General features: G+C 41.8%; 1 protein-coding gene and 1 long non-coding RNA gene across 2 annotated transcripts in view; one reads left to right on the forward strand and one right to left on the reverse strand.

Moving 5' to 3' along the window:
* Positions 1-3,706: 3,706 nt before the first annotated feature.
* zmp:0000001236 (mastermind-like protein 2) overlaps positions 3,707-13,290 on the forward strand; it is a 37,152-nt gene continuing 27,568 nt past the window's right edge. The window contains exon 1 of the mRNA XM_034866605.1: positions 3,707-4,168. Coding sequence (XP_034722496.1) covers positions 3,707-4,168 — 462 coding nt within the window. The remainder of the gene's footprint in view (positions 4,169-13,290) is intronic.
* Positions 8,435-13,290, reverse strand: part of LOC117941640 — a 16,383-nt gene continuing 11,527 nt past the window's right edge. Inside the window, exons 3-4 of the long non-coding RNA XR_004655938.1 lie at positions 11,235-11,239; positions 8,435-8,519 (exon numbers count right to left, since the gene is read on the reverse strand). This is a non-coding gene — a long non-coding RNA (uncharacterized LOC117941640). The remainder of the gene's footprint in view (positions 8,520-11,234; positions 11,240-13,290) is intronic.

A 13,290-nucleotide genomic window follows, 5' to 3' on the forward strand; every position in this document is an offset into this window, starting at 1 on the left:
CCCAAAAAAAAAAAAAGATGTGATTTCCGATCTGTAATCAACTTATTACTGGAGTTGTAGCTCTACAGACTAAAGCTTACATTGTAACTTATCAGTTATTTACCAGAAGGAAAGGAGCTTTTTTTTTTGTTGTTGTATTTTTCCAACATTTTACTCACTTTTTTTCAACTTATCAGTCTATCAGTCTTATATCAGTTTTCAAATGCTATAAAATTGAATAAAACACCCAAAATCAAACCAAATTTATTTTACTAGTGAAGAGCATTATAAACTAACCATCCACGTTATTTATTTGTTTGAAAGAAACCCAAACTTCTGATAGAGCAACTTTTTGAAAATGGGTCAAATTTGACCTGAGGACAACAGGAGCGTTAATGTGTTCTTAAGTATGTCTTCTGTTCTCATCCCCATGTGTTTATAACAATGGTAGTCTTTATTTATATAATTTATTTATATAGCACAATTTACATGTTAGGCAAATGAAAAGAAAAAAAGCACAAAGATAGTATATGTATATATGAATCCTGAATTAAATAGATTTAAAAGACTTTAGAAGAGTGACCATCTGTAAATGAAAGCAGACACAGATCAAGTGTTCTGGAAGTTTATTCCAGATATGCGGGGCATAGAAACCGGTCCTGACCCTGGGTACGGTAAGGGCCAGTCTAATGATTCGGGGGCCCACTTCCAGGTCAGCGGGTGGTCTGAGTCTGAGTGTGGTAAGACATAGTCCCGTGACTGCTGACTCAACAGGTCGCTGACAACAATAGTCTTTCTTCCCCTTTCAAAGCAGCCTGGAGCATGATGCTGAACCCTCAACTTTTCCATCAGCTACTATTATTGTTATAATACTTTTTAATTACCTAGCAAAGCAAGTCAAGTCAGTGTTTCGTAGGATTGCTTTCCTCTTTGGTTCTTTCTGTGTGGACTTTGCATGTTCTTCCCATGTCTGTGTGGTTTTCTACTGGCTGTTTCCTTCCGCTTCACAAAAACCTGCATCCTGTCTCTGCCGTGTCAGTGTGATGGCCCGACTGTGGCTGCAGCCCCCCGTGTGCTGCCATCCACTAGAAGTCTGCTGCATCTACAGAGTAGCTAGTAGCTAATTCTGCAGCCACCTCTGACTCTTAAATTTCCAGTGGATGAAGGAGGAATAGAAGCGCTATAATGAACGATTGTGATTTGACACCAATAATTTAATTAAATTGAAGTGAGGAAAACACAACTCCTGTAAATACTTTACTCACATTTTGATTTAAAAAGTGCTAAGTAGCCTACAATTTTCCATCCTTAACCTTTTAGGTGTTGAGGAACACAATGAGTCTGCAGTTAACTGCTATATGACACACACACGTCCATTAAAAGAGAAGTGTTAAGAAGAGGCAATCAGCTCCTGTAAAGTGCTAATGGGGATTAGCATGCTTGATGTGTGACCTCTTGTAAACGAGTGTGTCCAGCGTTGTGTGACTGGACTTGCATGCTGACAGACTGGTTAGCAGACAGTGCCAGTAAGAGGTTAACTGACCGCCAACTTGAAACATGGGCTGAGTTCCAAATCTCAGACTTTTTCTTTTTCACTTTAAGTACAAACTGCACCTGCCCTTACAAAGTGTGTACTGTTACATGCAGTATGCACGCAGCATTGCGTCTTGAACTATGAACCTCTTGCTCCTATGTGCTGCGCAAGGGATTGTGGGTCAAACGAGCCAGAAAAACATCCTGGCTTGCACACCACACAATCTGACCGGATGCAGTGGGACATCCTGGTATTTTTGACATACTGAATTTGATATACTATGTATTTGGACATACTCAATCTTTTTCTGGCATACTAAATAGTGTGGTAGTATGGGTAATGGGATGCAGAGTTAGCTCTCGTGTAACTTGACAGTCTCAATATTTAAATCTCAGTTAATACTTTACTACAAATAGAAGCAGTTTGGCTGTCCACTTTATTGTCCTTTGAGATTAATTATGAATGTATATCTGATGCTGTATTGACACAATGTCGCCCACATTTTATAGGACTCTCTGCTTTGTGTTGTGTTTTTCAGTCTAGTTCATTATTGTGATATTTATATTATTCTTCTGTACAGCTTTTTGGTAAAGTAGCTTGCAAGACACTTGTACAGTCCTTCTATTAACAGACAAACCACAACCAGGAATAAATGTATTAAAAGGATTTCAAGTACCAAAAGGAGATTTTTTCTTCTGCATGAGTACTTTTGCTTTTAATACTTTAAGTACATTTTCCTGATGATACTTACAAACTTCTACTGAAGTAACAATTTTAATGCATGACTTTTTACATTGTGGTATAAGTATTTTTACCGAAGTCAGAGATCTTCAGCAGGGGGTCTGGAACCCCTAGGGGGGTCCTGTGAGTAGTTTTACATTGATGAAATGCTTACTGGCCTGTAGGTAGATAGCCGTATTTTAATTCCAAAGGCCGAGGGAACGTTATCGGGATGCAAAGAGACCTGATCCATGAAATAAATGGCCTTTAATAATAAAAATGTGTCTGCCTCTATGGGAATTTAACATAGGGGGGTGTATACTTATGCCCCCTGTATTTTAACATAGGGGGGTGTATACTTATGCCCCCTGTATTTTAACATAGGGGGTGTATACTTATGCCCCTGTATTTTAAGGAAGAACATTTATTTACTTGTAAATAATATATGTATTGTAAACTTTCTCCAGCCACTGTGGGTAAAGGATCTGAAGATCAAACATGGATGAGATCCGGTCCCTGTGCGGTCACGGTGCCTGCCTGGCGTCCCCCTTCTGCCCACTAGAGCGCGCATTAGGACCCCGCCACATCCACCGGAGTGGATCATGTCAGGAGAGGAATGTCCGTACAATGAGGCTCTGTGTATTGTAGTTCCGCTATTGCCTCGGTGCACCACACGGACAAACGATTGTCAATGGGCTGCTAGAGACGGATCCCGGTCGGTTTAACCAACGGCTCCCTGCGTTTCGGCTGCCTGCTTTTTGACTCGTAATTTGCAACCAGATCCTTCTTATCCGGATGGAAAGCGAAATACGGAGAGAAAGGACACCAAAAAAAAAAAATCCAAACCAAAATGCCGTGAGTCTTGAAGTTTAGGGGCTTTGTGTGTCGGTGGATTCTCCTATTTTGGCGCACAATCGCTCACTTTAAATGTATAGTTCTTCTTAGTCTTTTCTGACTATGTAATAAGTGTGGCACATTCGCGATGAAGTGAGAGGACATTGTAGCTTATAGTAGCCATCGATGGAACTGAAGTTGTGCGTGCTAAGGTTTCGAATCATCCGAGGGCTTCTTATTGAATGTAATGTTTCCGTGAGCAGGGGTCCAGTTGTTAAGCAAGAGTGGATTCCTTCCAGCTGTGAGTCCACGAGCCTTTCATGTGTGTAAATCATCTCAGTTTGTAATTCTGGGCTGACACGGTAAAACACCCGGGAGGAAGAAATCTCGAATACAAATCTGCAACATTGGGACTTTTTGTGCCTCTGTGGAACCTAGAATGAGTTTATACTGACCTGATCTTACTTTGAAGACAAGTGTCTTTGAGTCTTTCCCATCTCTCTCATCACTTTGACGGATCATTGGGAAACCTTTCAACAAACAGGCTCCACCGTCTGTCTCCGGGGGACTGTGCGTGCACTGGAGTATTTGTCTTTCCACATGGGATCCTAGCTGAGTCCATACGTCTCGTTGTCTTCCATGCCCGTGCTGTGGTCCAATCTAAGCTCAGCGGACCTCAGTGTAACCGGCATGGGAGAGGCGACCCCTGCTCAGTCTGCCGCGGGAGCGTTCGTGCCCATGTTGGGTGTCGGTTTAGGAACTGTGCCCGGCGGGGTCGGCAGCGGGCCGGTGGTGGCCCCATCCAGGGGCTCCGCGGTGCCACAGTTACACAACGCCATAGTGGAGCGTCTGCGCGCCCGCATAGAGCTGTGCAGGCGGCACCACACCACCTGCGAGAACCGCTACCAGAGGGGCCAGGCCGAGAGCTCGGACCGGGAGCACGAGAGCACCCTTCACCTGCTCAACATAGTCCATCAAGGGCCCGGGACCCGGAAGACAAAGGGAAGCCGAGGCTCGAACCAGCAACCTCCAGAGTACAGCAGGGCCAACGGGGATCAGAAGGGCTCAGAGGGGGAGCAGAAGATCAACACGCGTATAGCGGTGAGTTGGGCCCAAATGGTGATTGTGGGAGTGAGGTTGGTTGTGTGTGTATGTGTGTGTGTGTGTGTGTGTGTGTGTGTGGGGGGGGGGATGGAGGGTATGGAGCATGATCACCAGTACCAATAATGCTAAAGATGATATGATGAGTATGATATTGACGTTAAAGCTTGTTTTAAGATTATGTCATTATAAGCATTATAAGCTGTTTGTTAATTCATTAATCACCAATCACATGCATGCAACCCATCCAAGTAAGAAGCCAGTTATGGATGGGGTGCAGGACCTGTAGACCCAAGTGACCCGAAATGTCACAGTTGGGATGTCTCCACCAGTTTTTTTTTTTTAATGGCATACTCCTCTTTCAGGTAAAGTTGTGCTTTTATGGTATTCCTAACCTCACAAAGGACAATAACCATCAAAAGCAACAACACTTCCTTACAACTCAGACTGCGAGGGTTCACCAGTTACAGTTCTGCTCAAACTTACAGGACAACTAAACTCAGACCATGAGAAATTACAAGCACTATTTGTGCGTGTCAATCTGCCGGTCAGCTGAGAGATGTAGTGTCTATGTGACAGTGAGTAATTTTTCTACACAAATTACTCAAAAATACACCACTCTGACTCTTAATCAACAAGCAGTTAAGGCTCTGTCCAACCTTACAGGACAACCAAATCTAGACCAAATGGCAGGCAATGGTTTAAAACCAGAATAATAAACTCCGGGTTCCTGGTTGTGCTGATTCCAGAGGCCCTGGAAGTAGATGGGATGATACCGGATCACAACGCTTGTTTGCAAAGCAATCCATTCAGAGGAAATAGTTTTGGGGTCACTGGGCCATGGGGATGTTTTGCATGTACCGCAAACCTTGTCAGCCTCTGTACGGTGCGGCTGATCCAAACAGATGGATGCGGATGCATTCTGTGGCTTCTATAACCCATTTCATATGCACCATTATCTCGTTTTGCAGTACAGAAACATCAGTTTCCTTTGTGTCACGCAGATTACCAAACCTTCAAGAGGATGCTACCCGTCATTGAACAGGGTTTCTCAAAGTGTTTCTTAACACGTTTCTTTTTTCTTCTAAAGGATGCTGTTAAGCAAAAAGCGGTGTGGCTTTATTTTGAGTAGTTTTAAGAATTTTCTGAGAAAAGGATATTGAGAATAAAGGACAGTATAGGTTGCATGTTCCCCCTCAACATCAGAGCCTTGCAAAGAGCGCAGGGTTGGGAAACTCGACTGTAAAACACAGCGGGGCTTTCTGTGTGCCTGATAGTGCTGATAGGACTGACTTCCTGTACGGCATCTGTTAAGGGCACAGCCAGTAAGATGGGAGATTTATTTAGTTGTTTTTCTTTCATTGGGCATGAGGGAGCACAGCATCTACACTATGAATTATTTCCCAAGCAGTGTTTCAATATAATGTCAAAAGGGTGAAAGCTTGCAGATGTTCCTGCTCTAGATTTGCCTGAGATGCTGGATGGAAAAATAAACTGTGTAATATTGTTTTTATTTTCCAGTAAAGCCATAAAAGGGCAGCGATGATTGTTCTGTCAGTTCATTTACCGTCATCACTAGAAGTGAGCACGGGATAGCCTCTACATATCATGCAACTGGATTAGCTTAAGCCTGGATCGGGACTTTCACATCCAAGAAAAGTTTACTTTCCTGTGATTTATAGTGCTAATATAAAGAGCCATTTAGCTTTCCACATATTTAGTTTTCATGCTGTTAGGTACAGAAGAGCCTCAGAACATGATGAGTCTCAGGACACAACAACATCATGTATTATATTGACTGTCTAAAAGAGGTCAGGGAACATCATTATCATGTACTGTTTCATTTTTCCTGATGTTGACTCTGGAGTAGCGTGTTCTACATAAAACTGATGAGTGCAGCAAGAGGGCGAGGAGGAAATGAAGTCCTGGCGCACATGTTTATATCAACCCTGGGGTTAATATGTTTTTCACAACTCATGATGATTTGGTGAAGCAGAACAGCAGCCATTGCACAAATCCCCCCCTAATGCATTTATACGGCATCTTTCCAGCATTAACACTGCAGAGTTCTTTCTGGAGTTTGTTCAAATTAAGTAAGGTGTCAAATAACCCCTGCAACCAATTACTGAAAAATAAGAGCTGCATAGATAAAGAAAAAATTGATTACTTGTCAACTATTCAATGAATCCTCATCTATTTTGATAATCGATTGTTCGGTTAGAGTTATTTTTTATGAAAACAAATCAAGAACATAATCACACATATATTGTTTTTATAATCCGAGTCAAGAGTACAACTTGTGTTTTAAGTATGTGATGGGGTGCTGAAGTAGTTGACCGTGCTACATTCTTCTGAATTGAAACGTAAGGCTTTTACAATGGCCACATCTGTGCATGTTATTGACTGTTCACATTGGAATTTGCGATGGAAATGTACACCAAGTGAGGGGCAAACAACACAATGGATTATGACTGGCTCGGAGTGCAGAGTGAGCACCTAACAACGGCGCTCATTGAGACCAGATTAACAAAGGATATTCTTTTAGATGAAATTGGAGAAATGGGAAAGAAGAAGATGGATGAGCGCTACCCAACCACTCAGAAAAAGATTTTCCATAATGCGCATGTGAACTCATCGAAAGCTTTTGGGTACTCGTAGATTAATTTGATTATGTTGTTCCACAACCGGTTTTCCAATCTTTCCCCTTCATACCTGGATCAGTAGATTCATTCAGCACAGAAATGGGTCAGAGTAGAGCTTAGAAAACATCAGCCCTGCAATATAATGTACAGACGTTAAGTTTCATCAGATCAGCATTCAGCAACCATCTTACCTTGTCTATCAGCAGATAGAGTACACAAACTAACGGCTTAACAAACAGTGACACAGCCGCGCTGCATGGAGCAGGCCATGCATTGTCATGCCCTATTATCATGCCTTTAACAAATGGCTCACTAAGCACCTTCTTGAAAGATGTGCTGGCCATGAAACTGTTTGAAGCACAAGGCCCCCATATAAATGTTTAGAGCCACTGAATACATTTCCTGCACGTGTTTACTTTAAGTCCAACAGGCCTTGAAAAAGCAGTAGGCGAGGGATGCCTGGTGATTAACAGTCCTGTGTGCACTGGGAGGATTTTGTTATTTCCCAGTCTTGTTCTAGTGACAGATCTGAGAACTATAGGCCTAGAGCAGCATGCGCTCGCAGAGAAAGTGCTCTGTATGCTGATCTGTTTGCCCGCTACCACACAACTACCACACGGCAAGAGCGCTTTTTTAAAAAGTTGGCGTGCGAGACATAGGCCTGATTTACTTATTGACTTTTGGAAAGATGTTGCAATTATTGAATTTAAAAAACAACAGTGAAATAGCTAAACAAACCCACAGTAAAACACTTTAAACAGTGACATTTCCCAATTCCCACTTCAGAACACAAGACAAAATAAGAGTGTACTTGCAAAACATGATGTACAAAAATATTTTTTTGATTGTGTTTGTTATCATTGGGACCCAAAATGGTGATCACGATTAAAGTGTGATTAAGTGCAGAGCCCTAGTGTGATGCATCTTGGTCATCCTCGCAACGTGCCCAGTTCAAATCTGGCCGAATAATTTAGTGTTTGTGACCGGCGTCTCTCTCCCTGTGTGTCCTGTCACTGTCTACTGCCGGGGGCCCAATGAAGGCACAGTGCCAAAATGCTCTTTAAGCTTTATGTGTTTGGCCCGACTGCAGCCCCCTGTGCAAAAGGTCAAAGCTGGCAACTGCGGTCAGTTGTACTTGTGTTGACAGATCGGATGTTTCCGACTTGGGGTTCAGGATCCCCACAAAAGGGTTGCAAGATAAAGTCGTTAACAGATGGAACGCACACCAAAAAAAAAAAAGTTCAGACTTTGCTTAAATTAAGCCTTTCTTTTACCATTTCTTTGATATTTCCCTCTTCCAGACTTTAGAAATGATTAAAATAAAAGAAAGGGGGTTGCAAACCAGTTCACAATGCCGTTGGCTGCTGATTACGGTCGATCAAGACAAATGTGCAGAATGTCATTTTCTGCTATAACATGAATTTATTTTTCTTTTTAAGCACAATAAATGCATCACTTCTTGTACAGCACTCCACCTTTCATAATGAGAGAATTACACCCTCAGTGTTTTTCATTTTTTTAAGATTATTGTTCTGGCATTTTAGACGTATATCTCCACAGGACAGATAAAAAATGCCATTATTATGGGGGGGGGGGGGGGGGGGGGGGGGGATGACATGCAGGTCGGAGTCAACCCCACGGCCACCGCGTCGAGGAGTACACCTCTATATGTGTGCGCCGGCTCTAGCAACTGAGCTAACCCGGTCACCCTCTGTATAATTTTTGTGTGACATCTTTTGTGTTTACATTTTAAGTAAATTTTGTTAAAATTGATTGTGACAAGGAAACATAACAATCACACCTTTTAGTTAATTCATCATGGCTGAGGTAACCACCAACTGACTAGTGGATTGACAGCTTGCTCAAATAGTATGGAGAAAAATTCCTTGTACTCTCTGGTGGTCATATATGATGGAGGGGCTGTGTGTGTGTGTGTGTGTGTGTGTGTGAGTGGGCTTGGGTGTGCACTGTAAGTGCTTCCTGGCATACCCTGTTTGGCTAGTGAACTGCCTGAATCCGAGCTGCCGGTGGTCTGATCTCAGCCTGGCTCGCCTGTGATGTGAAACAATTAGCCCAGGTCCATGGGGGCCACCCACAGTGAAGCCCACAGCTTTACCCAACCCTATGGGTGCAGCAGGAATCCATGTTCACATATGCACAGATCCCATCCATGCTGTCATGGGAAGGCTAAAGTTCTCCTCAGCTGGTTCTCCGTTGGTCTGCTGAATGAAGTCCCCTTTAGGGAGGACTGGAATGGCCGCGGCTGCTGTTTATTGACAGCACGACTGCACTGTAAGCCTGATGTGATTAAGCTTGTCTCATTGTATACACTGTAGCTGTGAGATGTGTGGAGCAGCTCACAGTGCTCTGATTAAAAGACATTAAGATAGGCCTGCATATGCTGTAGTGAAGCCATCTGCTAATCTCCTCCTCCTATTTGGGATTAGTGCTCATTCCAAGCCACAATCCCATTCTTTTTAAACTTAGTGCTGTTCCGGGTGTGGAATAGGTATTTTAAATGTCTTCTATTATTTAAATGAAAGTTTTTGTAATGTAACACTTACATTTCGAATCTAATAACTGTCACACTACGCAGTTTTCATAATGTCTTCTGATATGCTTCCAACGTATCTAATATAATCTAATAGACAGTCTACACTACACAGTCTACACAGTCATATACAGTCTACACTGTATATTATGATGTTATGAAAATATATAATCAGTTTAGTCAAAAGGGTGTTTTTTGACACTTAACCTAACTAGAGCTGCAACGTCGGTTAATCAAATAGTTGTCAACTATTATATTAATCACTAACTATTTTAATAATGGATTCTCTGATGTCAGCTTGTTGAATGTAAATATCTTCTAGTTTCTTCTCTCTGTGACAGTAAACTTAATACGTTTGAGTTGTGGACAAACCAAGACATTTGAGGACCATTCGCCATTTTGTGACATTTCATAAACCCAACACCTAATCCATTATTCCAGAAAACAATCCACAGATAAATTGATAATAAAAAATAATCGTTAGTTGCAGATAGACATCAGCTAGATTTACTGACTTGTGTAATAAAAATACGGGCCATGTAACATTGTGTTCTGGACATTCCACAGTCATATCCAAGGAGAGTTCAGGAATAGTTTTACACTCTTCTCTGCAAGCACATCTTGTCTTTATGGAAGGGGGAAGCAGTGGGTTCATATCATATTTGTTTGGACGGTATGTTGATTCTGAGCATCATCTTCTGGTTAAATGGTGCAGGAAATGAATGTCTCTGTTCCCCGGTAAACAAAGATCTATGGCAACATCAGCATACACATGTTTGAAACAGCTTAGCTACGCACAGGTTTTGTGATGATGATTGCTATGTCCTCGAGGGAGAGCGGGGTACAAGCTCCAACAGGCTTCTCGTTTGGTAGCCAACCCAGACACCCGCTTTTTTAAGACAGAAGTTCACTGATGACTGACATTTCTCAGAGGAGCTTTATTTTCCAATCTCTTTTGAGTTAATGAATGCATATACTAAACACATTACACAGTCTGCATATTCTAATCTAATAAACTGCAGCTTTTAGTATTATCCAATGCTATGATGCCATAAGTCAGGATCTTCAGCAGATCATTAGTTCTAGCATGATGATGTCTGAATATGTCAAATGAAATTGTAAGTGGTTGTCCAAAAGATTCTAGTTTTTTTATTTATTTTGAGGACTTCTTTAGTGCTAAGCAGTAATTTTTCCTTTTTTTCCTTGTCTACATCCATGGTAGCTGTTGTTGACTACCCTGCTCCAAACAATGTTGTTGCCAGAAAACATGGATCACTTCCTGTGCACTGGCGGGTTTTCCCACAAAAGACCTATGAGACAGTATGTACACTGAAAGCTTTCATTAGCTGAGTGTAAGTTACACCAGCGAGTGATAAGGAACAGTGAAATGTCAGATAACGTAAAGGCCTTGGCAAACAATAATGCACAGGGTTGTGTTGCTCAGCAATGCAAAGTAAAGATGTATTGATTATGCAGTTTTAGTCATTAATAAAGATATCCTTATCCTTCTTCCTTTTGTGTGAACTGCAACACTTACTGAGCCTTTGGATAAAAGAAATCAATGTAAGTTGATGTTATTCTTGTAACGATATTGTCATGCTCTTTTTGGATAACACATTTAATAAAAATAGGAAGAAGTGGTACATTCAATATAATATTCCAAGCAGCAGCAACATGTCAGAACCAGTGCTGTGTGAATCTGGGACATCTCTGTACCTGGCAGGATTTGCATTCCCTTCTCCTGCTGAAATGAGCACACATTCATTCTTTTTCTGGACTAATTTAGATTTTGTTAACAAGTTCCATGCTACCAAAAAAAACACATACATAAAAAATTCAGAAAACAAAGAAGAAAGTAGGAATCAGGAAAGACAAAAGCTTCCGGAAACCCAGCAGGGCAGTGAGGATGTGTGTCAAATCAAAGGCATTCACGGCTCATCTGTTATACAGTATGTCTAATAGCTAATAGTGGTGTCTTAAGAACCCCCGCTCCCCCCTTCCCTCCTCCCACTCCCCCACTCAACCACCCATCACACACTCACACACACACACACACACACACACACACACACAACCCACCCTGCTGCACACGCCTCATGTTTAATTCAGAAGCCTATGGGATGGCTGTATCTGTCTTTGAAGAGGGCTGCCGAAATCATGTAGTAGACCCATCTCATCCTCAGTCTTCAAGGGATGATACAATCTAAGTGAGTACACGCTCTGAGGAACATAGGCCCCTGACAGTCCAGGTGGGCCAGGTCTGCTGCTGGATGAGCCTGGCTATATAAAAGCCTGGCCTTCAGGGTAAATTTAGCCTGTAGTTGTACTGGAACTGCTGCCCATCCCGGGTTAAAAGCCTTTCCTCCGTTGACATGTTGTAGTCCTTGGCCTAGCAGAGCTTGCAAGGTAACAGCTTTACCTTCAGACACAGCGTTGACATAGTAGAAAAACACATGATCAGCATCAACCTTGCCACATCTCCTCCCTGGCGGTTTGTTTTGTGTCTACTCTGCTGATTTACCCCCCAGCAGTAATACATCACAGGACACCTATACGGGTTTGCCATTGTTTTTTCTCACATGATAAAAAAACAAGTATACTGTGATAAGTCTAGTGCTGAATAAATCAATTGATTCGTTATCAATAGAAAATTAATCTACAGCAATTTTGATTATTGTTTGATAATTTATCAAAATTGTCATTTATAAAGCAGAAACACAGAGGATGTGTTGGCTTCATCTTCTTAAATGTGAGAATTTGCTGCTATTGTCAGTTTAATGTTATTGTAGTCTCGCATTGCCGGACCTTCCTCCATAGCGCTGCGGAGGACGGTGCCTAGTACACACTGCATTCTGGGATGGGAGAAAAACCTGGTTTATTGGCACTTCTTTAAACCAATCATATTTGCCTTGGGGGGGGCTAGGCGCTGGACGGAGCCACGGTGCCTCTGATCAATCACCTCGAGAAGGAAGTTGTTAGTCATGCAACAGGAAACTCAGATCTGGCCTCTAAACAATCCCTATAATGTAACGCCGTAGATATAGATTAATAAATGGAATATTTAATGGCCTTAGATCGTTGGCTGGAACAACATTTGTTTCTCTTGGAAACTGTAATGGGCATTTTTAAGTACAACATTTTGTGAAAATAAATAATTTAATATAAGTCTACAGATAAGTCAATAAGAAAATACTAATAAGTTATTTGGAGCCTTACTTGTGTCAATATATGTATCTAATGCTCGAACCTGCAAACTGATGAGGTCCCCTAATGTGAAAATGAGTTCCAAAAAAGCTGCACAATTGTTTGAATATCCTCGCTCATCCTCCGACTGCAAATTAGACTGTGCAATAGACTCTTGAGAATATGCGTGGATACTTGTTTCATGTTTTGAATATGAATTACCCCACTATTCAGTGTTTTATCCAAGTGAACATTTCACTGGATTGAAAATACCTCCATTCCCAAAGGGTTTGGATTAGAGAGTCCCCACTGGATCCCTTTGTTTCTGATTTGTGCTTTCAGCATGCTTCCGGTTATTGCCAGCACTTTGTTAGAATATCGAGCATTATGTGGACCTCAAGACACAAAAAAAATCTCATCTGTGCCACTGAAGTCAATTTTAGGCCGACTAATGTATTAGAGCTCCATCGTTGCTATTACATCCATTTGACTCATAAAACATGTTTTATTTTTTCATGGATTTTCATCATGTGGAATTTAGACAGAAAAAATATATGAAAAGCTTGGGGCAATCACTTAGCAAGAAAAGGCCATGTTTATGTACATCTAGTATATGTTCACAGAGGCCTTGGAGAGGTAACCATTCATGCCTGATGTGATTTCTTCTGCGAAGAGAGCCTCTTTGAGGTTTGTCAGGTTTTTCCTGCTTGACTTAATTGAAGAGAGGGGCCGGATTGTGTGGAGGA

Source organism: Etheostoma cragini, chromosome 3 (assembly GCF_013103735.1).
Source record: "Etheostoma cragini isolate CJK2018 chromosome 3, CSU_Ecrag_1.0, whole genome shotgun sequence".
Classification (NCBI taxonomy): domain Eukaryota; kingdom Metazoa; phylum Chordata; class Actinopteri; order Perciformes; family Percidae; genus Etheostoma; species Etheostoma cragini.